The sequence below is a fragment of the Notamacropus eugenii genome, chromosome 4 (assembly GCF_028372415.1).
Source record: "Notamacropus eugenii isolate mMacEug1 chromosome 4, mMacEug1.pri_v2, whole genome shotgun sequence".
Classification (NCBI taxonomy): Eukaryota; Metazoa; Chordata; class Mammalia; order Diprotodontia; family Macropodidae; genus Notamacropus; species Notamacropus eugenii.
Window position 1 is genome coordinate 463,608,593 of NC_092875.1, and position 27,591 is coordinate 463,636,183.

The 27,591-nt window shown below is 39.4% G+C and overlaps 1 protein-coding gene across 1 annotated transcript; it reads right to left on the reverse strand.

Annotated features, from left to right (window-relative positions):
• Positions 1-4,795: 4,795 nt before the first annotated feature.
• SMN1 (survival of motor neuron 1, telomeric) lies at positions 4,796-27,510 on the reverse strand. Its single transcript, XM_072606301.1, has 9 exons — positions 27,290-27,510; positions 22,336-22,407; positions 17,699-17,818; positions 16,961-17,158; positions 16,281-16,439; positions 15,061-15,132; positions 14,327-14,437; positions 11,585-11,635; positions 4,796-5,082 (listed from the first exon to the last, which is right to left on the reverse strand). Exons 1-8 carry the CDS (start codon positions 27,356-27,358, stop codon positions 11,588-11,590), a joined length of 849 nt encoding a protein of 282 aa, XP_072462402.1. The 5' UTR covers positions 27,359-27,510; the 3' UTR covers positions 4,796-5,082; positions 11,585-11,587.
• Between the last annotated feature and the right edge of the window lie 81 nt (positions 27,511-27,591).

Below are 27,591 nucleotides of genomic sequence, written 5' to 3' on the forward strand. Positions count from 1 at the left end.
CCTATTGCTGAGGGACCTCCAGCAAAGCCTGGATAACCACTTGTCAGGGAAGTTTTTGTGGGAATTCTTTTATGGACAATGTGTTAGAGTTTGGCTGCTTAGGTTCTTTCTGGTGTCGTGATTCTGTCACATCTAATCACTCTGTTTGCTGCCCAAGGACAAGTGTAAGCCAGTTCAGAAAGGCCTAATTTGCTACAGGATGATTTTCCTGGCCACAGCAACTTTGGAAGAGTTACTGAGGGGTTAAAATCACAGTGGTGATGGGAAACAACATGGATGAAATTCTAAACTCTCCCAAATATCTCACTGACAGGTTATCTGGGGGGACAAAGCTCAAAAAGCTGTTGAAGGTGGGCTACTTCTACAAATGCCTAATGGTGGCCCATTTAATACCATTTCCTATTGGCTTCCATTCCTGACTGCCACCATTCATGCCATGACCACTGGCACTACTGAACCTGTCTGACAACATCTTATGTTTCCTAGTCTAGAGTATTTTGGAGGGGAAAAAGGGAAGCACTATATATTGGTTTTTTGGCAGAGTCTGAGAACAAGCGCATTAAAAACAATTTTTTCCTTTTTTTAGCACAGACTTTAGTTTTTTCAAACAATCTAGAAGAACTCATCCTACCTCATTAGGGAGGGAGGAGTACACTATGCAGCAAAACAGATTACTCAGCAGTCCTTGAAGCTTCCTCATCTCCAAGTTCTTCCCTTTATAAAGTCTGAATGAAGTTTGCTTTAAAACAAATCTGCTCTGCTAGCCTGAATGTGAGGTAGTGCTTCCAGTTTACACAGTGCAGAAATAAAGTCCTATGGTTTATAAGAAAACCATTTCCCTCTCTAAACTTCCTTTTTTGATTATTTCCAGTTATGTTGCTTTACAATCCAAGGCATATTGTATGCAATGGAAACTGGCATGATCAGTTTTGGAAATGAAGGATGTTGTCCCCATTTGAAGGAGATATTCTAGAGATGAATAAAAAAGTTTTTGTCTTTACCATGAAATGCTTCTCAGACTGATACCTATCTATCTCCCCACCCCTTTCCAGTCCCACCAATTCTGATTACACAGAGAAAGCTGCATTAGATGATTATGCCCTGTTCACAAGGGCTCAGGTTCCCAGCAATCTATGGGCAATATGTGTGTGGGGACAAAATTTGGAGCAAGACCGGTGTGTGCTTTATTCCCCAAATCCTGTATCTGTAGATCAGGGTGTATTTACATATTATCTGTGGCGATCAGTCACCTAGTCATACAGAAAATGAAAAATTGTTGAGTTTGGGATGGAAGGGGAATCACATTTTGGGGCAAATGGAATCCCTTCCTTAAAATAACGTTTCTAACCAGCCACCTTACAAGAAGGACTGGAGATGAGCAAGTCCACGAGGTAAGCCAAAAGCTAAGGGTAATGGTTTCAGAGAGAAACTAGCCCCTTATCCTCAATGGTGCTGCAGTTGTGAAGACGAAAGGCTATTAATTATGACTTGTGGGTTTCTCCATAGTAAAGTTGTAAAGCTGGAAGGTATATCTAAGGACAAAGGTTATAAGCTATAGAAAAACTGTTCATATATGCATATAAATATTTCTCAGCACTTCATTTCTGTTAATGAACAAAACATTGAGAAAGACTGAAAAAAAAAATCACATTTTAATTTTCCCCATGTCTCTTTAGCCCTGGAGATCACTCACTTTTGATAGCTCTTCCCTATGTGGTCTGGGTCATAAGAACATGTATCCCAGTGAAATCTGACTCCTGGTTATGGTGAGAGCAGGACAGCTGGCGGCCAATCTGTCTACAAGGAAAGAACCTGAGGGACAAAAGCTTCAAAAACCCTCCGTGAAATTGCACATGGCTAGTTTCCTCATGTTTCCATTTTGGTCTGACTTTCGTGTTTTTAGCCTTGACTCTATTACAACAGACTGCCATCTTTTTTAATTAGTTACAATTTCATAAATGTATGACGGAAGCTTCGGTAGCTTATTACCTCCAAGATAAAACATAAGCCATCTGGCATGAAAACCATTTCAGTCTGTCTTTGGCACGCTGACTATTAGTAGCTGGCCCTCTTGTATCTATCTTCATGCCTTTCCATGCCTAATGTATTTCCTAACCCTATTTCCCTTCAAACATCCATCTCAAGTACCACCTCCTACATGAGGCCCTTCCTGATCCTGCTAAGGTACCAGTGCCCACCACCAAAAATGTTACTTTGCACTCAGGATCACAGATCCTTGGGTGGGAAAGACCCCTTGAGATCATCTAGTGCAAATCCCTTCACTGTCGATAAGGAAACAAGTCCTAGGGAGGGTGAGTTGGCTGTGGTGTAATGTCAATGAGATACCCATAGCAGCTATGAATATGTATGGGTATTTCCAGGGTAAATTCACAAAATATAATAAACTCTTCCTCAAAGGCAAACCCCAAATATCTAGGACATCATTAAATACCAGGAGGTAAGATTTAACACAGTACTTACCACTAATCCAGGGAGTGCAGACATCTTAAACCTGTCAGGCCTCCCCACAAAAACAAGGTCCCCTAGACAAATTCCTCCCTGTCCATTCACAGCTTGCTTCTCTCTCTGCTCTGCCTGCTCTCAATTTCTGCTCCTCGCTCTCTCCCCTGGGCAAGTTCCTCCCAGTCTGAGATCCATGTGACCACAGGCTCCATGTCAGGCCTATTAATGGGCAGAGAAGATTTCTATTCTATTAATATTATATGTGGTCACACAGCTGAGGCAGTGGCAGGTCCTCTGACTCCTGTCAATGTTCTTTTCCCTGTACTATATTTCCTCATGCAAGTTATTTCTTTCAACACTTTGTATCCCCATGGTCTTGAAATTTTTTTTCTTATCCAAGGTTCCAATCAATGGAGGTTTCCAAAAACTTGAAAATTTTTCTTTTGTTGACTCACGATGTTAGAGGCTGGATGGAGAAATTTTCAAAAACTAGACAACATACTAAACTTAATTTCGTTGGACATCAACAAATTCTTCACAAATTCTATTGAAGTTCACTCAACTTTCAAGCGTTTAAATCTGTGTGTCAATACTCCTTGTACTTGTGGATCTTGTTTTATACTGATGGTTCATTGATGAAGATAGCAAAGTGCTCAGTGCTATTAAAGAAAAACATGGTAGATACCTTCCTGGAGATGGACACTGTCATATTCTCTAGTCAGAGAGAAAAAGAGTATAACGAAGACTCATTTTATGTAATTTTAGCAGGTACACAGTTTTTGAGCATTATTTCTTCCATTATTTAGGAACTTTTATTATGTAGAACATTTAAGTATATATTTTGAATCACTCTTTCTGTTCTGCTCCACTCTCCTCATCAAAGCCTTTTTTCTGTCTTAAGCGGTAGATTATAATGTTTCTAAGTAAAACAATGTAGCCATGAGAAGCAGCTAAGGAACTAAGGTGTTTTGCTAATCCCAGCTAATTATAGATGTTAATGTTAGATTCCAGAAGAATCTCTCTGATGCATTTTCCTGTAGGTAACCAGTGGGCTAAGCTATTTCTGGTACCAGACTTAAAATATAGCCTTTAAACTGTTTCTATTAAATTCATTTTCACCTAGTACCTAGACTAGTGAAATGTGCGGGACATTAGTTAATAACCGATTTTCATGCTAGAAGCAAAGATTTATACACTAGGATTTAAGCACTGCTGCTATTTCATTACAATGCCCTTCCAAAGTCTCTGAGCTGTCATAGCAGTTAATCTACTTGGATTTGATTTATGAAACCTTGAATTTTCCTCATCTGATAAAAATGAGCAACGTAAGCAGCTCAGAAAGCAGGGACTGAGCCTAACCTGCTCTGTCTCTATACCTCCTCTCCAGATAGCCCATCTTTTCTGCTTTTGCATTTAATGTGACACAAATTATTTTTATTATTGCCTCAATTAAACGTACCTGCCCAACAAAAAAATGAATTATTTCTTTCATTGACTAACAGGATCTTGATCCCTAAAACATTTTTCATACCACTATTAAACACCACTACTTTAATGACTTCATACTATACAAGTTCATTTAGTATTTTTGACTTTAATGTGTTCTCTTTTTTACTCTCATTTTACTCTCATCAGTGAGCTGGCTGAAAATTTCTTGGATGACCCAGTGATGGAATTAAATTCATAGTATCAGGTGGGAATAAGTATAAATAATTACATCTATCAGGAAAAAAGTACCAGAAGTAACTTTACTTTTATTTAGCTAGAACCAAATGCTTAAATTTTTTTGAGCAAACTGTAGTTCACTTCAGGTCCCTGATAATCATATTAGCAGAGCTTAGGTAACACCCCTTCCTTAACGTCTTGTCTTATTATTATCCATAATATAATTGTCCACAAGAAGTTTTTGCTGTTGCTGCTTTAATATTTCAAAGCACTTTGCAGTCTACCTTCGATTTCTGTGTCCCTGTCCTTTCATCTTTGTATTCTCGCACCTAGGACAGCTGCTTGCATACACCAAGTCCTTAATGAATATTTACAGAATCCTTTCTTCTAAGGTCAACTCAGTCCATTTTGTACTAAAAACAGAGAGATTGGTTTTGGGATGAATCTTTATGGAGCCAAATCACTGTCAAATTGTAAAATAAGCAGAATTTTAAAAACATAAAAATATTTTAGAAAAGTATTCAGGTAAGTTAAATTATTTCAACAGAATGTTGGGACAGAAAATATTGTATTTAGACTTCAACTTTCATAATCTAAATACAAATTTTACTCAAAGTATGGATTTTAGATTGAAGCATATATAGTGATAAGTTTTTTTAAAAAAATCAAAATTTGAAAAGTAACTTTATTGACATCAATAATAAAGCTGACAAAGTTTTCAACATTTAGGACTTTCACATTCTCGCTATTTTATTCAACTATTCAGACATTCTTTTTTCTAAATATACTTTGCTGATTAAGAAATTAAAAACCTGTGTACATTAGAACATATTCAACAATTATACAATGGATTGCGCTCTTCAGTCAAGTCTTCTTAGAGGGGGGAAAAAACCAACTTTGTTCATCGCAACCAGAACAGGATAAAATATCCCTCTCCTTGGGAGAGATCTGTACCTGAATTTAATAGGAAGAAAAGATAACATGCAATCAGTTATTGTTCATAAAAGCCCATTTTCTTACCAAACTTCAGTGGGACAAAAGACATGGACAAGCTGACAGATATTCCGTGCTGGGTTCTCAGCTGCTAAGCCCACGTAGAATTGATAACGCTTTTTGTAGTGATGTGTTAAACATCTACATTTCCTAGAATTGTATGTATGGACAGAGAAATGCCTCTCAAAGAAACAGGCAAATGTAGCAAGCTTTGTGTTTTTTTAAAGATGAAGATGAAGAAAAATAAAGAATAAAGATAAAGACGGCAGAACCGTCCTGTCACAGAGCGGCAACGATCAAAGTCATCAGTTATCAAAGAGGCTGTTCCATGAACTAACATTTTAACAAAAACAAATATTGCCCATTTTCATCTGTCACCTTGTTCCTCTCATGTTTCTTGATGGAATTCAAACACAAAGAATCTTGGGACAAGCTACTCCTTTGCTCTTCAGTTCTTTCATATTTAATGTTTTATGACAATTGCATAGGGAGATAAAATATCTCCCTTATGGAGTTGAGCAAGTTTTAAAAATTACACATTAGTTTCAATTAATAGCCATTTGTTTTTCTCCTTTGCCTGCTTTTCCCTGTTGGGGGTGGGGGTGTGTGTGGAAATACTTGTAACAAACATGCCGAGTGAAGCGGAACACAATCGCGCACTGCCACGTCCACAAATGTGCCTCATTCTGGGCCTTGAGTTCACCTCTTCTCATGCAGGAGACAGCTGTGTCTGGATATCATCTGTCCTCTGCAATCATACTTGCTCCCTTCAATGATCAGGTGTCTGTCATTTTTTTTTTTTACAATGTTGTCGTTAATAGTATAAATTCTTTTCATTTTGCTTACTTCAACAGATGCAAGTATTCCCAAGTTTCTCTGAAACTCTTCCTTTCTTAATAGGACAACAGTATTCAATTACATTCATGTGTTATAATTTATTAAGCCATTCCTCTACTGATAAGCACCCACTCCTCAAACTGGTTTAATCTTAATCATTGATGGCAAAATTCTTGCTAGAGTCCTCCTTACTAGACTGATCCTTCACCTGGAAGATGGGCATACACCTGAGAGCCGGTGTGGCTTCAGAAAGGGCCGAGGAACAGTAGATATGGTGTTTGCTGCCTGACAACTCCAGGAGAAATGCCAGGAGCAGAACAGAGGTCTCTACACATCTGTGGATCTGACCAAAGCCTTTAACACAGTTAGTCATGAGGACTTATGGAAAATTATGTCAAAATTTGGTTACCTGGAGAAGTTCATCAGCACTGTACATCAGTTTCATGATGGCATGTTTGCCCAGGTTCTGGATAATGGACAATGCTCTCGTGCCTTCCCAGTCACCAGTGGAGTGAAACAGGGCTGTGTGCTTGCTCCTGTGCTTTTCAGCATGATGTTTTCAGTCATGTGGACAAACGCTTTCAATGAGGATGAACATGGCATCAAGGTCAACTACTGTACTGCTGGCAAGTTCATCAATTTGAAAGGGCTACAAGCCAAGACCAAAGTGGTGCATGATTTTCTGTTTGCAGATGATTGTGCACTCAATGCAGACTCTGAAGCTGAGATGCAGCAAAGAATGGATCAATTCTCTGCTGCCTGTGCTCATTCTGGCCTAATAATCAACACCAGGAAAACTCAGGAGCTCCATTAGCTGCCACCACACCATCCGTATGTGGAACCATCGGTTACAACAAATGGAGAAGTTCTCAATGCTGTGGATAAGTTCACTTACCCTGGCAGTGTACTTTCCAGGGATGTACACATTGACAATGAGGTTGATGCACACATTGCTAGAGCTAGCTCAGTGTTTGGGAGGCTCCGAAGAAAGGTTTGGGAGAGAAGAGATATTAGACTGACTACCAAATTGAAGATCTACTGAGATGTTGCGCTGATCTCGTTGTTACACGCCTGTGAAACATGGACAGTCTACCAGCCATGCCAGGAAACTGAATCGCTTCCATTTGAACTGCCTTAGGAAGATTCTGAGGATCACCTGGCAGGATAAGGTACCAGACACTGAAGTGCTTGCTCAAGCTGAACTGCCAAGTATTCAAACTATGCTTCAGAGAGTACAACTTCGATGGGCTTGTCACGTTGCTTGAATGCCAAATGTATGCTTGCCAAAGACTCTTTTATGGAGAACTTGCATGGGGCAGGTGATCACATGATGGCCAGAAGAAACTATACAAGGACATTCTCAAGGTCTCTCTCAAGAACTCTGGATTTGACTGTGCAACATGGGAGACACTGGCACAGGAATGCTCAGCATGGCGTGTCCACATAAGAAAAGTTACTGTGTTCTTTGAGCAGAGCAGAATTGAGACAGCACAAAGTAAATACAGGATGCGCAAATTTGGGATATCCACCCCAAATATTCATACAGACTATCTGTGCCCAACCTGTGGTAGAGCATTCCAAGCTCGTGTTTGTCTGATCAGGACACACTGAAATTTCACTTTACAATGGTGATGTCATTTTGATCCTCTTGGAAGACGAAGGACAACAACAATGCACGCACTCCTTTGGTCTCCAGGTTTTTGCCACCACACAAAGAACTGCTATAAATAGAGAATTCTCTTTTGATCATGTTGGGGCAGGAGTGGTATCTAGGCCTAGGAGTGGTATCTCTGGGTAAAAGCACCTATAAAAATTTAGTGGCTTTCGGGATATAGTAACAAACTAATTTCTAGAAAGGCTGGAATAATGTACGTCCATCAATGGTGCCTCAAACTGCTCCTTTTTCTGCAGCTTCTCTAACTTTTATTCCCCTTTTTTGGTCAATTTTGCCAAATTTTTGATGGGATTCAGATGGAACTTCAGAGTTGCTTTAATTTCCTCTAATCATTGATGATTTAGATAATTTTTCACATGCCATAGACAGCTTGGATTTCTTCCCCTGACTGCCTGTTCATTATCATTTGCCCATTTATCAGGTGGAGAATTGCTCTTAACTTCATAAATCTGGTTTATAAATCAATTCCTTATATATGAAGGAAATAAAATCTTAATCAGGGAAACCAGATGCAAATAGCTATTTCCCAAGTTAACCAATTTCCCTTTTTAATCTTGGCTATATTAGTTTTGCTTGTGTAAAAACTTTCTAAGCAGTTGGTCTAATCCCAATTTCTGACAGAGTGCTTTTCAATTTTCTCAGCAGTCTTGGTCGTCTTTTAAGTTTTTTCCCCGAGTAGTTGAATAAAAGTATTAGGATGTAAGGGAGAGTCAATCAAATAACTGGTCATGTCTCTGTTACAAGTTTTCTGTTTGGAATGTGAATATTTGGGATGGTGACATCTATCAAAAACATTAAGTTTTTAAGAATTAATGTTTATATGTAGAAAACCGTTGTGATAATGATTGATTTCCAGTACAGTTTATTGGTTGAGTTCTCCAGGATAATGTAAAGGTTAAATTTGTAAGGGAATTTATCACATTAGTTCATAAAAGGCAGTGAACTTGTAACATAAATTTCAGCTGTCATGTCCTGTCTCACTGGGTATTCGGCAAGTGCTGAACTTAGCCTGCAAAAATGTGCTGCAGAGGCTGTTTTCTTGAATAACAGACTTTGTTCACTAAGTCTAGAAACCTTAAGGAAAATCCTGGTAGCACTTCTGTAGTCTCAGCTGGCCATCATAAATGGATCCACATGCACCACTCAGAGGTTTTCAGGTTTTTCTGCTGCAACAGTGTTCGCTGAATTCATGAAGATGGTACACTTTCTGATTCCCCTGTGAGAGAGCAAATCTTTTCCAGGGTCATGCAGAAATAAGCAACTTTCAGTTGTATCTACCACCTCCCAGGAGGTGCACTGGCTCTCAGTCTCGTCTATTGCTTGGTGAAGTTATGCCTACTAATTCCACAAGTATTTCCCTAGTTTTTTTTTTTTTTAACCCATTTTTCATGCATTCTGAGAATGTCTATTAATCCTGTCCCTCTTTTGACACTGGAATATTTCTTTCTATAGCTGCCTTATGGTAATAGGTTTTACTGGGGGGATTTTGTTAGGCAACTTAACATGTCTGTTACGGACAATTTTACGATTTCAAATATAATTTCACATTAAGAATAGTATTGTGGAACAGCAAACAGGGGCGGAGCTAAGATGGCGGAGTAGAAGGACTGACATGCTCTAGCTCTCCCCCCCAAACCCCTTAAAATACCAGTAAAAAAATGACTCTAACAAATTCTAGATCAGCAGAAGCCACAAAATGACAGAGTGAAAATCCAGTCCAAGACAGCCTGGAACGCCAACAGGAAAGGTCTACCACACCAACATGGAGTGGAGCCCAGACCAGCCTGGCACAGATGGGACTGGAACAGACTTCAGAAAGCTGAGTCACAGGCGGCTGGTGCAGCTTCCAGATTTTCTCAACCCAAAACTGCCAAAGACAGCTTCAAAGGTCAGTAAGAAAGCTCTTTCACCTAGGTGAGACGGGAGCGTGGTCCAACCCCAGCCCCAGCCCTAGGGAAGCTACAGCCACTGTGGCAGCAGCTTTCACTTTTGGAGCCCTCAGCCTCAAGACCGGGAATGGAGCTGCTGATCTGGGTCTCAGTCCTGAGTGGCAATTCTGGGGTGAGGAGTGCTGGCTTAGTCGAACTGGTGGTAGCTGTGGAAAGGGAATCCTACTCTCAATTCCAGGGCAGAAAAGAGTGATTTTGGTTGCCCACAGACCAGAGTGCAGGCCAGGAGAGGAGTAAATTCCTCTCCCCTGATTGTGCCACCTTGGAGGAACTGAGAACTTAACAGGTTCCTAGAGATATCTCAGAGAACAGCTGCACAAAACCTCTGAAGCCTAGGGTAGTATACCCTCCATTTGACAAAGGACTCAAAAGACAAGTAACTCGCTGGGAAAATGCTCAAAAAGGGGGAAAAAATGAGACTTTACAAGGTTACTTCCTTGGTGAAAATGCATTTTTTTCCATCATTTTGGATGAGGAAAAGCAAAGCAAACCACAAGAGGAAGACAGCAAGGTCAAGGCTTCTGCATCCAAAATATGCAATGGTCTCAGGCCATGGAAGAGCTCAAGAAGAAATCTGAAAATCAAGTTAGAGAGGCGGAGGAAAAATGGGGGAGAGAAATGAGAGCAATGAGAGCGATGCAAGAAAACCATGAAAAGTGAGTCAACAGCTTGCTAAAGGGGACCCAAAAAATGCTGAAGAAAATAACACCTTCAAAAATAGACTAATCCAACTGGCAAAAGAGGTCCAAAAAGTCAACGAGGAGAAGAAGGCTTTAAAGAGCAGAACTGGCCAAATGGAAAAGGAGGTTCAAAAGCTCACTGAAGAAAATAGTTCTCTAAAAATTCAAATGGAGCAAATGGAAGCTAATGACATTATGAGAAACCAAGAAAGTGTAAAACAAAATCAAAAGGATGAACAATTAGACAATATGAAACATCTCATTGGAAAAACAACTGATGTGGAAAATAGATCCAGGAGAGATAATTTAAGAATTATTGGTCTACCTGAAAACCATAATTAGACAAAGAGCCTAGACATCATCTTCCAACAAATTATCAAGGAAAACTGCCCTGATATTCTAAAACCAGAGAGTAAAATAGGAATGGAAAGAATCCACTGATTACCTCCTGAAAGAGATCCCCAAAGGAAAACTCCTAGGAATATTGTAGCCAAATCCCACAATTCCCATATGAAGGAGAAAATATTACAAGCAACCAGTGAGAAACAATTCAAGTATTGTGGAAATACAATCAAGATAACACAGGATTTAGCAGCTTCTACACTAAGGGACTGGAGGGCTTGGAATATGAAATTCCAGAGATCAAAGGAGCTAGGATTAAAACCAAGAATCACCTACCTAGCAAAACTGAGTATAATACTTCAGGGAAAAAAAAGAAATTTCAATGAAATAGAGGACTTCCAAGCATTCCAGTTGAAAAGACCAGAGCTGAGTAGACAATCTGACTTTCAAATACAAGAGTCAAGAGAAAATATGAAAAGGTAAAGAGGAAAGAGAAGCCTCAGGAAACTCATGAAAGTCAAACTATTTACATTCCTTAAAAAAAGAAAGAATAGTATTGTGGTTTCATCAGGTTCTTTCAATTCAGTTTTGATTCAGGATGTGAGTATGTCTCTTAAGTCCAGCAACAGTCTTCTCAATATTTTTATGCTCAGTGTCTCCTGCCTGGAGGAAAGCAAGTTATTTGTACCCAGTGATTTGATGTAATCTCCAGGTCAAGACTGACTACTTTAGCTTCTATCTTTCCTTGTCACACATTTCCTTTGTGCATTTCTGCTTTGCCTGTATATGCATCTAAATGAATACACGTCCAGTAAACAAGAGACTGAGAGAGGCCTTGTCACATCCTTAATGACTGCAGTTCTCACCCACTTTGAAAAAGCATAGGAAAATATCTGATTTTTCAAAATTTATTTCAGTAGAACTGAACAAAAATAGGTAAAATATTTTAAGAAACGTGAGATGATAGCTACTGTACTTACTCCTTAATTGAAGTGCTGGTGCCTTCCTTCTTTTTGATGTTGTTTTAAGCCCTGCAGAAAGGGGACAAAAATATTAAAAAGGGAACATCCTTCAGCTTCATAAAACTGTTAATTTGATAATCAACTCAAAATGTTTATCTGTACCTCTCCTATGCATTCTGATATTAATTTGTTTTATGGTCATTTCCTACTGTCAGCCACTTAAAAGAAAGATCTGTGCCTTATTCATTCTTGTGCTCTGTGCACCCTTCATCTAGATGACTTGAACACAGGAGGCACCTAATAAATGTCAAATGAATCAATTTATCCTAGTGCCACAGGAAAGGAGATATGGAGAAAAGGATGGGAGAAAAATCCATTTATTTGGCAGTCCAACATCAGAAAGTGCTAGTGCACAGGCTACAAATATGTGGTGGTCAATGGCTAATGTTCTGGACAACCCTACTGATAGATCAGGCAGCAAAGCAGAGCCTGTGGTGCCCTGATGGAGCCCGAAGCATAGAAAAAACTGCTGAGTTTGGACTCTAATTATGAAACACTGTTGAGAAGATTCAATGAGTGCCTTGATCCAAACCAAAATACCCCAATGTCAGTAAAACTCAGTAACCGTATTTGATCTGGCTGAATCAGGCATTTTGTAATGAAAGACAGTGTAGAATAAGTGAGGGAATGCTGGCCCCAAGGTGGGAAGACCTGTGGCATCCCAGACAACTCTGTGGTTTGACTATGAGAAAGTCACTCAACTTCTCTGCCCGAGGTCACTCTCCAAGGCTCTCCAAGTTGCTGGATTGTTGCTGATTTGCAAGGACAGATCATTAACCACACCCTCCTCAATCCCCAAAACTATGCTGGGCCCATTGTAATTTTCAAAATGCTTTAATAACGTATTATCTCAATTTTGCTTTTAAAAACTCTATAAGCCACCCAGAAAAATAGCCAAGCTGGCAAAAGAAATATAGAAGGTGCTTCGGGAAGACAGCATACCAATATACTGTTAGTGGAGCTGCAAAGTGGTCCAAATATTGTGCATGCTAATCTGTAACTCTGCAAGCAAAGTACTGAAATAACAAAACCCTCTGACCCAATAATCCCATGGCTAGATAGAAAGCCCAAGGAAGTTAAAGACAGAAAGGTACCATACATATCAAAATAGTCATTGTGGAAAAAATGGAAATAAAAGTTGAATTATGTTAATTGGGAAAAGTCCAAACAAACTGTCACACAAAACTGTAATGGCAAATTAATGAATTCTACAAAATGGTGAATGAATATTTCAGAGAAATATGGAAAGATGTATAAAATGATACAGACCAATGTAGGCAGAACTGGAATATTGATATGAATCAGCTCCTTACAGTAAGTCCATTTATTGATTGTTGGACAAAAATCCGATATTTAGAGTACCAAGAATAAAATTAAAGTTTACCTACAGTCTAAAAGCTGCATGATTCTTAGCGCCATGTGCCCATTTCCTGGCCATTCTTCCTCCTCAGGCACTGACACACAAGGAGCCCACAGAAAACTGAGGGCCACTTTCATTATTCCTTTGTTTCATGAGTTGTCAAGGCAAAAAAATCCCCCCAAAATAAAAACCCACAGACACAAACAGAATTGGCTGTATCAGGAGTCACCAGACTACAGCTCAGGTGTCACCAAACTTATGACCTTAGGGGCAAATAAGGCTGCCCACCTATTTTTGTACAGTTTCCAATCAAAAAACGTTTTTTAATTTACTATATGGCCCATGAGCTAAAAAAAAAAAAAAAAGGAACCATTCTTAGCTTGTGGGCTGTAGGCCAGATTTGGGCCTCAAATCATACGTCGTTTGCCAATCCCTGTGCTATCTGGCAACAAAGTAAGGAACAACCACAATCCACAAAGAATTAAAAGTAGTTCTTCAAAGGGCAATGGCAAGACACACGATGGGCCTACGCACGCTGCAACATATAATCAAAGAGGGATTCTGAAAAAGAATGGGTAAAAGAGGTCATCAAAGATTGATGACAAGACAAGCTGATCATGTGACAATGTCAAGAGAACAGTCAAGATGTCAGAAGGATGGAACCTTGACAAGTGGACAGGAATACATCGCATTTGAGTGTAAGGATAAATAAGATTTGTGGATGTTTTTTGCTTTTCTATCACAACTGTTTTTCTCTCACACCCCACAACAGGCCCTCTCTGCTAAAAAGGAAAAACATTCACAGTATTCCACATCTCCCATGGAGAAGGGGTGCCATCTTCATTGTTCTTTAGGGTTGCAATTGGTCATTACAATTACTCAGCAGTCAGCTTTGTTTCAGCCCTCTCTTCACTGACATTATCATCTAGTAACCTTTTTCCTTCTACATTATCAACATTGGAATGCTCCTTTATTACATCACACAACATTCCAATAGTTCCACAGTAGCCCCTCCATTCCTGCAGACTGAGGACTTTATATGCTATACTTTACTTAAAAAAATAACATACTATAAACTTTAAATATTAAGAAAATTGACTAATTTAAAACTGTGTATTTTTAAAATGAGTTATAACACTGATTTTATTTTTAATAAACAAAAAAATTTACGAGATAACATAACCTGAAAGTATTTAAATTCGAAAACATGTAACTTGTCTGTCAAAAAACCTCAGAACTTTTAAAAAGGATATCATAAAGAGAATAACTAAAATTTCTTCGCAGCTACAGAAAGAAGAAGTCAGGCCTAATTCAAGTAAAAGAACAAATTTATCACTTACCAGATAGTAACCAGTATGATAGCCACTCATGTACCAGGCTATTAACATACTTCCCAAAGCATCAGCATCTTCAGGAGAATCAGGAGACATGGGAGGTGGTGGGGGAATCAGCTGCAAATGGTAAAGTACTTATTATTATTAGAGACAATAAGCAAAAAAGTGACAGATGGTAATCCATTTACAAAAGAACATAGTATCTTGCCTATTGCTATATGTATTTCTTTTCACAAAATAATTTAAAATGAAAAATGTTATTTCTAAGTCCAGAAAAAAAAAAGGCTAATTAAAACCACCATTATCTTTCTGTTGAACTAAAAATGATATAGGGGTGAATGAGGATAGATGAATTAATTATCTAGAACAGCATCTTGAATATTTTTTCCTTATGGAAAAAAATTATGTTATGAGCACAGAGACGCCTCGTGATCACAAACACACGAGAAACACATTTTTCTCTGCCCCCAATTTGCTCTATCTCTGACACTCTACCATTTACAAATTCATTCTTTCAGACTAAAGGGCATTAAAATACAAACTTATTTTACATTACTAGGGAAGCAAGAAGGATATAAGGTAGGTAGGAGGGCAGAGCAGAGACATGGTTTCAAAGCTAAGCTGGTCGCAACTTATTCAATTGTATTGCTAAACTCACTGAATAATATAACCCATGAAACTCCAATTTTTAGGAAAAGACTCTTGAATGTGGTCCACATTAATCTGAAAACAGTACTTACTGGTGGTCCTGAAGGAAATGGTGGGGGCCAGCCTGTGAGGAAGGGTGGTGGGCCACTGAATTTCAGTCCAGGCTATAATGTAGTATTTAAAAAAAGAAGAGTGATTGGCAATTACAAAATGACAAAGGGTCCACCTGTCCCAAAACAAAAAGGGCTGAAATTTATATTTAAAACAACAATAACAAATGGTCTTCAGTTCTCTGAGGTTTGCAAAGCACTTCACAAATATTATCTCATTTTATCTTCAACACAACTCTGGAGGGTAGATGCTATTATTACCATCCCCATTTTACAGATGAGGAAATCAAAGAAGGCCGTGACTGGCACAGGTGTCACAGCTATTAAGGCTGAACAGGAATCCAGGTCTTCCTGACTGCCCACTCAGTGCTCCACTGGGCCATCTCGCTGCTTCTTTTTGACTAGATGGCCACAGCATTAAAATGACAAATATTAAACTTCTTCTCATTTAAAGAACAAAACACTAGATCATGTTGACATCTGTCAAACAACTGCTAATGTACACTGTTTAACTATTGTTTTAAAATAATAGCAGATAGCCTTCATACAGTACAATTTACAAAGTACTTTACATATTTGATCTTCACAAAAACCCGGTGCGATGGTGGTGCTATGTGTCTATAGCTTTCTGGGCAGCTAGGTGGTACAGTGGATAAAAGCACCAGTGCAGGAGTCAGGAGGACCTGAGTTCGAATCTCACCTCAGACACTTGACACTCACTAGCTGTGTGCCCTTGGGCAAGTCACTTAACCCCAACTGCCTCATCCTGGGGAATATCTGGTCACTGGATTCAGATGGCTCTGGAGGAGAAGTGAAGCTGGTGACCAGCACAGCCCTCCCTCACTCAAAACAAAGTCAAGTGCAAGTCATGTCATCATTTCTCTGATGGCATGGTTTTCTTTGGAAATGAAGGACAAATACACACACAGCCTTCTGGGAAGGATAAACGAAGTTAGGCTCAATAATTCTTAAGGTTCTTCATTAAGTCACCTTTCCTAGTTCTCCTGGGAGACAACCTTCTTCAATCTCTTTTTTATTCTCTGAGCTCATTAATTTCACAGCAGGCTCACTTCGCAGGCAGAAGAGGCTCAATTCAAATAACATAGAATCACATTTCAAAGAAAAATTCTAGGCAGAACTTCTAAATCTAAGCTTTTGTTGTGTCATGAACAGTCAAGTAACTCCCACTCAACCACACTTACCTTGCCCAGCCCTGGCACTGGGAGAGGAAGTGGTGGTGGAGGGAAATAAGAATTCCAATGAGTAGCTTTCGATTTGATACGATTCTGTTTGCTTCCAGGTGATCTGGAGGATTTTTCACTTTCATCTGTTGAATACTGACTTTGACTTTCATTTTCATTCTTAGAAAGAAATAAAGAAAGGTTAGTTTTATTAGGTATGGATAAATTGTTAGTTACATAATGGCCAGAAGGCCTTAATACCAACACCCTATCTCAAACTGACAACTTATTCAATTGTATTGCTATGTAAAGCATATTTTAAGATAATTATAGTTTTAAAAATTATACAATATAGATTTAATACAATATAGATTTAAATACTGTACTGACATAAGTACAGAATGGCTTATATCAAGGAACATACATAATAACTGGTTTAATTTTCCAATATATACTTTTACCTTTTCTCCCTTCTAAAAGGACTTCATTTTAAGAATGCAATCTATATTAATACCAAATGCTACATCTTTGACATTTAAAAATGTTATTTTATACTGTTCTAATTATTCATAAAACTTTTGTTATAGCTCAATCAACTGAATTTATCAAAAGACAATTTCAAAAGACATAGAACCTGTTTTATTCTCAATTCAATACTCCATTTCTAAGGTGATTATATACAAATACATTTAGATTCTTACCTCATGAATAGGCTCTTCATCACAAACTCCTTCACTGTTTGGAAGAAGAAGATCTGACAGATTGTGTTCCTCTTTATTTCCATAGCCAGTGTAAACTACAATACATGTCCCTCTCTTCAGATCAGCTGACGCAATAGTAGCTGGATAGATGTTGCCATCTTCAGACCATACTGCACAACAAGCATCACCAACCTTCCACTGCAACAAACCAACATACTTTTAAAACTTTTGTGTTTATATCCACATCTACTGTATGTGTCTAATATCACCAGGAAATCATTAAAACAATTAGCCCAAAATAATTAGGACTAATGAATATAATTCAAAAGTTTACTTCCTGAGGCTGATTTTGAAAAATAAATCTCATTCTACCCTGCCCTAAGAAAAAAGAGTGGAAGGGGATGAAGAAAGAGGGTGTAATGGAAGGTAGAGCAGTCAGGGGAAGGGGCAATCAGAATGCACACTGTATCGGGTGGGGCGAGGGGAGAGATGGGAAGAAAATTTGGAACAACAAAATCTTGTGGAAGTAAATGTTAAAAACTACAAACCAATTAATTAATTAGAAAAATAAATCTCATGTAACAGCTTTACATACACACTAAAAAGCAAGGAGAAAACTTAAGCATAAGTCGAAGGCATTTCATGATCTCAATTTAGAGTGTTACTTTCTCAATTTGACATTTTCACTTTACTTAATACTGTAACATTAAAAAAGTTAAACTTTATGTTTTTAAATACCTGTTTCAATGGGGCTGGGTTACTTTTTTTCTTGTTTCTGTTCTTAATATTTTTTCTTTTTGGTCCAGCACTTTTTTGTTTATCTGATGTTTCAGAAATTTCACCATTCTTTAAAGCACTCTATCAAAGTAAAATACATGTTATTTATCATAAACATATAGATCAAAACTCACTTAGTTCTTACAAACAGGTCATTAAGCCACATCACAAAGAAGGAAGCTTCCACTTCGCCATCATCCCACTCACTCACAGACCCATTATAACCAGGTTCTTTACCCTAACACTGTAATGAAACTGTTCCTTCAAACATGCCAAGAAATCTTGATGGTGACACTGAACAAGTTGCGTCACCCTGAGCAAGTGATTTGCCTTCGCTGGGTCTCAGTGAGCTGGACCTGGGGATCTCTAAGACACTGATTAGCTCTAGTTTTCTAAGAACCTAGGAGGGAGGTTACAAAGATAGCAAGGAGTCTTAAAAATAAGTGAAAAATGGCACACTATGAAGTTCAAGGGAGAGACATACCTTTTTACATAAAAAGATATCTATCCAGTGTTCCACAAGTCTTAATGCAGTTTTAAGCTAGCAAAGCTTTATATACAAAGCTTCTTGGGGGTATATACTCACATGTGAATATACACCCACACTTACAAACAGGTTTGCACACATTCTTTCCCACTAAAGGGCAAAGACCAAAGCACAAAACAGACAATTTACTCATTCTGTGCAAAATCAACTGGTAACTTTGTTAACTTTTGAAGGCAAGATGGTGTGACACAGTGTCAAGAATATCACCTGAACAGCCGTGAGACAACCTTCACAAGTCCCTGTACGACAATTCACTTTCTCTATCTATGCCTCTATTACATGATGTATAAAAGTGAGAGGGTCAAAAGGACCCTTTAAGATCCTTTCCAGCTTTAAATTGATCACTTGCTTTACCATATCTAATAGCCTTTACTTAGATCTGCTTCTGTTTGACAAATCTGATTCAATGCTACAACCATTTCACTTTGTTCACCATCCTGTTTTTCTGGATTATTGCTGACTACTCTGTCCTGGTTCTCTGACATTTTTCTGATTTTTCCTTTCCTACACCTTTCCATTTCTTTATTTAAAACTCTTGTGAATTCCCACTGCCCATCAAAAAAGTCCAAATTCTTCATGACCTAGCCTACCTTTCCAATATTATCACTTACCACTCCATAATGCATGTGTACCTACATACACATGCCTGCCCCCATCCGGACAAAATGAATTCCCTGTACCTCCATAGCTTGGCTCATGCCTTTATGTCTGCTCTCCCTCTACCTCAGTTCTGCCTGTGAAATCGTTCCCTTATTGTGAGACTCACATGGAGGGCACCCTTCTTTATGGATACTTTTTCTCCTTTATCTTTAGCTCCCTACCGGGAATAACTGTGCACATATCGTTAGTACCAATAGTACTAATCACATTAATTTTCCACTCAAGTCCTTTCTGTGGGACAGCCTAGTTTTGCTGTCTGAAGACCAGCTTAACTAAGTGTGAAGCAGCTAATTACCAGTAGGTTGACCAGCAGGTCATGAATTCTTTTCCTGGGGTAACAAGTGGAATAAAGAACATACTTTACACCTCACTTCTCTCCTCACTTTTGCTGTTGTTAAAGTGGCAGATAGGGAACAGAGAGTATCAGAAATGAGTTTTTAAACATTTACAAATATTTTAGACTATTTAAAAACTGTTAATATTTCAAAAGTGAATATAGGCTCCATGTGAAAAACGCATACAGCATCATTTTTTTGTGCTTGGAAAAAATTAGAAATAAAGTGAGTGCCCGTTAATGGCTGAAAAATTGTGACACATGAATTGTAATGTTACTACTGCACCATAAGAACACTTGAGTGGGCTACTATATATCAATAGAACTGGTAAACATCTTAACATTTTAACACATAAAATCTCTCATTTCCAGCCTGTTACATGATATAAATAAGTTCTCCAGGTCCTGTGTATTCTTCTTGATGTGTCAAAAAAGTACCAATAAAAGAAAATTAACACAAAAAATAAAACAGATCTTCTAAAAGCTCTCTACTGGGCAATAATTTTGCTAGCCTAGCTCCTGTTCTTGCATCTACTTGGAAGAATATTTCTTTGAAAAAATTCACTAATTCAAGTTTCATTAACTCAAAGTGGCTTCCTCAACTTGCTAACCAAAGTTACAGGTCTTGTGGCTCAGTGACAAAACACAACAAGCAATAATTATGAAATTATTAGAGACCACAATTCCATCCAACAAACATGAACAAAGGGTCTACGAAGTGCAAGGAAACAGGCTCAAGGCTGGGTGTATAAAGGTAAAAAAACATTTTTGCCCTAAGGAAGCTAATTTTCTATTGGGGCATACAACATGTATGCCGAGCACACAATGTGTTCATGTTGGGCTGAGCTGGCTTATAGAACAGATATGTAAAGGAAAAGAGAATCTGAGTAGAGAGAATAACTCTATAAACGAGGAATCTGGAAAGGCTTCAAGGATGTGGGTGCTAAGCTGAAGCAAGATAAAGACTTTAAGGAGGAAGGGCATTTATACAAGTTCTACAGGTTCAAGTCACTGATTCCATTTAATCACGTTTACCAACAGGGTAATGCAGGCTTCAACAAATGCGCTTTAAATTGAGTCAGTGGCCCAAAAATTTAGGAGCCACATTAATTTTTCAGCTTCCAAAGGGAAAAGAACAATAATGAGTCTTAATGAATCTTTTTTGTGGTGGCAAAGAATCAGAAATTATGGGCATACCCAACCACTGGGGAATGGCTGAACAAACTGTGGCATATGAATGTTCTATAAGAAAGGATGAGCAGGATGATTTCAGAAAAACCTAGACTTACACAAACTGATACTGAGTGAAGAGATCAGAGCCAGGAGAACACTGTACACAGTAACAGCATCACTGTGAGATGACCAACTTTGACGGACTTAGCTCTTCTCATAAATACAATGATCCAAGCCAATTCCAAAAGACTCATGACGTAAAATGCTATCCACACCCAGAGTAGGAACCAATGGAGTCTGAATGCAGATCAAAGAATTCTATTTTCATTTTTGGGGGTTTTTTTTCTTTCTTATGATTTTCCCTTTTGTTCTGATTCTTCTTTCACTAATGTAGAAAAATGCTTAACATGATTACATATGTATAGCCTATATGTTGTCTTGGGGAGGAGGAAGGGAGAAAAATTTGCAATTAAAAATCTTACAAAAAAAGAGTGTTGAAAACTATCTTTACATGTAATTCGAAACAAAATAAAATACTACGTGTAAAAAATAAACAAAAGCTGAGAAAAGGGCACCTAGGTGGTATAATGGGAAGAGCTCCAGGTCTAGAGTAATGAAGACCTGAGTTCACATCCAGCCTCAGACACTTACTAGCTGAATGAACCTGGGCAAGTCCCTTAACCTCCATCTCTCCCAGTTTCTTCATCTGTAAAAAAACAAAACCCAAAATCCAAATGTGGGGATAATAATAGCACCTGCCTTCTGTGGTTTTTGTGATGGTCAAATGACATTAACATTTGTAAAACGCTTCCCACAGGGTCTGGCAAATCTTAGGCACTATATAGAAATCAACTATCACTATCACCGCCAACACCATCGTCGTTGTACAGCGGTATATGAAAGCTACACCGGACAAAAGATTTCTTCATGAACAGAGCAGAGCTGAAGTCTGAACTGCTTCACTGACCCTGAGGAGGCTGAAAATGCTAAATTTCTGTAGCACTACTAAAGAATGGAATGAGTGAGATTCTAAGAAGATAAGATCTTAAGGCTTATAAGGAGGAAGACAAAGTAAACTAACATAGATTACCCTGAAAATTCTGGATGCTGTGTGATTCACTTGCTAGTTCCCATGGCAATTGGGCACTCAGGATTGGTTGAGTCCTAAGTTAAATCGCTAACAGGAGAAACACGATTTAAAACAATGAGGTTTCACCTCACACACACCAGACTGACAAAGGTGATTAAAAAAAAATATTCTATTGGAAAGGCTATAGATACAATGCTGATGGACCAAAGTTGGACCAAACGTTATGGAAAACAATTTGGAATTATTCGGTAAAGCCCATCAAACTGTTCATACCTTTTGAACCAAAGGTCCTAATGAGCATATATGCAGAGAGCAAAGACAGAGAGGTCCTCCTATATACCCCAAAATATTCACAGCGGTGGCAGGAAAAACAGGAAATAACCTAATCAATTGGGGAATGGTTAAACAAAGTAGGAGTAGGATTTATGAGTGTAGTAAAATAGTATTGTGCTATAAAAAACATCTGAAGACGACAGAGAAAAATGGGAAGACGTATGAAATAATAAAATGAAAAAAGGACCACTGACTATAATAATGTCTAAGAAAACACAAAGAGGAAGTTGAACCCAAAAGAATTGTAATGATCAATTGTTGTCTTAGAAAAGAGATGATGAAACTCACTTCCAGAGAGAGGTGAGAACAGATGCTTAACAGTTGCATACATGCTTTTTCTTTTGTTATAAGGAAGAGGGATGGGGGTGGAGCATGTGCAACAAAACTTTAAATAAAGATTTCCATTTAAATCCACAAATACAAATTCAACTGTAAATAAGGAAAAAAAAGACATTTAATACCTTAAATGATGCCACAGCTTTGTCATATGCTTTTATCAATGCTGTATCATCCCATATGTCAGAATCATCACTCTGAAGGGAAAAGACAGTACAAATTACGAGAGCATGAATTATGTTATTATCTTCAAAACCACAATTGAAAAAGAAAATAAGGAATATCAAAAGTCAACACAATCCAAAATTACTGAGTAAAGTTGAAATTTAGTCTAAAACTGATTGAATTTTCCAAGGCATAGCCCTATGACAAATATCCTGAAGTCTTCCCCCTCTTTTATGAGATGAAAGGTTCAAATCCTAGTTTTTCTTCAGTTAATAGGCTCCCAAATAATGGAAATAGCATTTATTAAGTATTTATAGTAATAGGGAAACATATAATGGGGAGGCAGAGATGGAAAGGGGGTGGTGGTGGCTGGGTAGGAGAGGCAATATACAAACATGCTGGTATGGTTTGGAAATGGCTTAGTTCGGGGTCATCACAAATTCTTGTCCTTCCATCTTTCTCACTTCCTAAAACTCTTTGTTTCCACAAAACAGGTGGTTCTTTTATCCTTCCCTAGTCTCTCTGTCCAATGAGTCCCATTCTGACCTTCAGTCTTAAGCTCAGAGTTAACCCATTCGATAAGATAGCATAGTTTAACTTTAAGTCCATCACTCTTGGTCTCCTTCTGGTCTTACCATGGCTAATCTCTAAGCATGGGCTACTCTATCATCTGCTTTTTCTAGTCCTAATACCAAGCTACTGGAGAAAGTGAAAACAAAACAAAAAATTATAAAGGGTCCACTAAAAAAAGTCAAAGGCCCCAAAGAAGAGATGTGATTAGACACCACCATTCCCATTTCATTACAGAAGCAGGGTACCCACAAGTACGGAATAACACATGTAGAATCAGATTTTTTTTCTAATGTTAGTTTGGCTGAACTTTGTTTTTCTTTCTCTTTTAAAATTCTTTATTATAAGAAAAGGTTCTCTGGGAGAGGGGGAAAGAATACAGTGGGATATGGAGATGATATAAAAACAAAAAGTATTAAAAATTTTCACAGGCCCTCACTCCAAACAGGGACTAGACAGTTTCAAATTTTCTCCTCCAATCTCCACCCTAGCAAATGAACCTGCCTCCTACTAAGGTGGAGCATCCTCACAAGCCAGATGACGGTTAGGCGCTTAATTTTTCTACTACTCCTCCACAACCGCCAATCTCTCCACACCTTTTCCTATTCTTTCTACCAGGGTCCTAGTCAGAAAGATGAGGTAGTACTCCTTGCTAAGATTAATTTGATCCTATCCTGTTCCTTTTCTTTAAGGACCGGGCCCTATCAATTATTCCCATTTTTCATCTTCCATCTTTCCCAATCTACTGATACCTTCTTGTAAATTCCTTAAAGGCAGGGACTGTTCTGGATTTTTTTGCTTTTCTTCGTATTCCCTGGCACACAGTAAGCTCCTAATAAATGCTTGCTGATTATTACACACATACTTAGGGCTCCCTTATCCTTAAAAAACTTTCTCTTGATCATATTATTTCATGCTATAATTCAGTATTCCTTTCCCTGCCAAACTTTTTAAGGTGTCTACATTCACTGCTAACGCACAGAAGATACTAGATCTAGCCAAAGGATGACAAGGACTTGAAGTAGATTAGTCAGAGTAGAAAGAGAAAGAAAAATCAGAGGAATCTCAATCAGGAGCAATCAACAGAACTCCAAGAGTAACTGGAAGGAAAAGAATACAAAAGGAGCTTCAGGAAGGCAGAGAAATCACCTCAATTTTGTGTTTTTCCTCTTTTCCCCAGCACCTAGTACATCATATTGCCCACATCTTGCTTTAATAAATGTTCGTTACTGAGGCGAATGATTCTAAGAGTTGAGCTTGGATAAAATGATGTGCTCAATAAAAATAAACAATGAATGTTCATGTGTGGCAGCTGCAGCTCACATTTATCCTGCTTCAAAGTCTGGTAAGCCCTTTACATATATTATCTCATTTCATCCTCAAAATGACCCCGTCGGTTAGGTGCTATCATTATCAGTCCCATTTTACAGAGAAAAAGACTGATACTTAGAGAGGGTTATTTGACTTTGCCCAATGTCACATGGCTAGTATGTTTCTGAGGCAGGAAGAATCTGATTTTGGTCTTTCAAGGCTAGCATTCTAGCCACTTTCCATCTAACTGTCCAACACTCATGTGAAGAAATATAGATTTTAGCAAAATTAGTCAAAAAACTGTTATTTACTGCTTAGTCAAATAAATGCTTATTTATTAAGTGCCTACTCTATGCTGGGCACTGTTTGGAGAATACAAAGAAAGGCAAAAGGCAGGCCCTGGAGCTGACTACACAATCTAAAATAAGGGAAAACAACAGGCAAACAAATTGTCTACAAAAAAAGTGCAATACAAGATAATGAGAAAATAAGCAACAGAGGGAAGGTACCAGAATTAAAAGTTTGGGAAGGCTTTTTGTAGAACAGGCCTGCACAACCTGTGGCCCTCTTATGGCCTGTGGTTCACTAGCAGCATACCAAAGGATTTCTTCTACATACAAAGGATGCTTTCCTCTACATTTTTCTGCAGGCCACCTGACATCCTTTGGTGTGTTTTGGGACCTAGGCGGCAGCAGGTTTGCACAGGCCAAGTGTAGAAGCTGGGATGTAAGCTGGAATTTGAAGAAAGACAGGGAAGCCAGGAGGCAGAGTAAAGCATTCTATAAAGCTTTCATACTAATACTGTAGGCATTAATACAATTAGATAGATTTGGAACTTGCTGAATGGCTCAGGGTAGCTGTTAATGGTTTAATATCAACCTGGAAGGTCTCCAGAGGCATGCCCCTGAAATTTGTGATGGATCTACAGTAACATATTTTTCAATAATTTACGTAAAAGGACAGATGGCACAGGTTAATTTTCAGATGACTCAAAGGCAAGAGGGATAGCTAACACACTAGATAACAGAATATGGATTCAGAAATATTCTGAAAGGCCAAATCAAGAGAAAATGTAAAAAGGACAAACACATTTGGGTTAAAAAAAACAAAACAAAAACTAACACACCACTTCACAGACGTGAGACAGGGTAGGTACGGCTGGAAAGCAGTACATGTAAAAAGGATCTGAAGATGCTGCTGGAAAACCTGAAAGCTCAATTTTAGTCATTTGTGTGATTTGGCAGACAAATGGTTAATGGGATCTTAGGACGCATAGGAGAGAAGAACAGGCCCAGGTACATGGGGATGGTGGTCCAACTGGACTCTGTCCTGGCCACATGGGGAGTACGTGTTCTGTTTAGTTTCATTGCTTTGTATTTACTATTTACTTATTTGTGTACATGTTATTTCCTCCCAGGAGAATGTAAACTCCTCAAGGGAGGTGTTTGGTTTTTGTCTTTGAATTCTCAGAACCAGTATAGAGAGGCCAGGCACCTAGCACATCTGTAACGAATGTTGCTGAATTTAAATGAAAGAGTGGGAAGGAGGTAAAGAACCTGCGAGGGAGACAAAGCAGGAAGAAAGCTTTAAAAGGGTGGCAGGACCAAGACTGCAAGGCTACCAAAGGAGAGAAAACCAAGAATAATGTCATCTACAGTATCAAATGTAAGATGTAAAGAAGGTAAGAACGATAAGGTCATAGGATTTGATGGTAAGAAAGTAACTGTAACCCTTGGAGAAAGAAGTTTCCTGAGAGCAATGGTGGCAGAAACTCAAGTCCAAGGGGTTGAAGAAGAAATGAATGAGGAGGAAATTTCCATAGGCAGCATCAGGGTAGAGATAGGAGAATAGTTTAAAGAACCAGTAAGATAAGGGAAAGCATTTCTTTTGGACAGGTGAAACCTGAACATTTTTTGTGGGTGACAGGGAACAAGCAGGAGAGGTTGAGTATGCCACAGAGAAAAGAAATGATTAATAAAGTAAATGTCAGCAGAGGCAAAAAAGGATGGAGTCGAGGGGAAGATATGGAGTCAGAGGACCTGGGTTCAAAACCTAGCTCTGCTACTTGCTACCTGAATGACCTTGCGGAAATCATGTCTCTTTCCTCAAGTGTAAGAATGAGGGGAGGTCACTAAGCTTCCTTCCAGTTATAAAACTGGGATGCTACCACAGAAGTAACCAGCACATTTTTCTGGAATTTGCCTCCAGCACAAAACAATCACATAGAATTACCAATTTACTGTCTCTAAGAGCAGCAGGTATCAAGATTTCCAGCCAGACAGAATTCCAACTCTCCTCTCATTTGAAAGAAGAGGACACTGAGGTTAAGAACCTTGTCCAAGATAATGCGCTGGGGCCAAATAACTGTCTCTAAGGCTGCTCCCCTCCCACCTTTACAATCCACATGCATTCATTAAACCGCCATGTGCCAGATACTGTAAGATGAGGAACCTTTCCGTACCTAAGTGCTGGAGGATACAAAGAGAAAAACGGGATCCCATGGAGCGCATCTTCTAATGGGCGGAAAGAACAAGCAGGCAACTAGGTGCGCACCGGCAATGCCGGGTGACCGGGAGGTGCAGCAGGGGAAGGCCTCCTGCAGAAGGTGGGATTTCGGCTAATTCGTGAAGAAAGCCAGGCGGTCACTGAGAGTCACTTATGGGGGGTGGGGGGTATAGGGAAACAGGCGGGGGGATTCATGGCTGGTCCCGGCGGTGACACCGTCGGACCTGAAGATCACTCTGATCGCGCAGCGGGAGGCACCGTCCCCGGTGTCTCCCGGCACGGCCTCTCTCCGCCAGGTCGTTCGCATGTGCGTGCGCTCTCCGGGAGAGTGGCCCGGGAGAGGCCCAGCCGCTCCGCCGCGAGGCTGGGGCCTGGGGCCCGAGGCCCGAGGCCCGAGGCCCGGCCGCCTCCTTTGACGACCGCGGCCTCAAGGCCAGATGCGGGGAGATGGAGCACGTCGGTCCCCAAGGGGGAAGACGATGGCCGGGGCACAGCCCGAGACGCCGAGGCCCCCTGGGGCTCCCTTACCTGCCCGGTACCTCTGCGGAACAACACCGGCTCCTCGTGCTCCCTGACGCCGCCGCCTAACGCAGCCATGGCGAGCGGAACCAGCGACCCAACGCGCAGGCTCCAAGGCTCCGCTCCGCCTGGCCCCGCCCTGCCAGACTTCCGGTTGTGACAGTTTCCTCTCGTCCCTAAGGCTGCCGGGAGAGAATGAGGAACGCGGACCGGATACAGAGAAACACGCGACTTCCGGCGGAAGTAGCGACTCCCGAGTATGGCGGAAAGGAGAGGGAGAAGGAGGGGAGGGGGAGAGAGGTAAAGCGGCC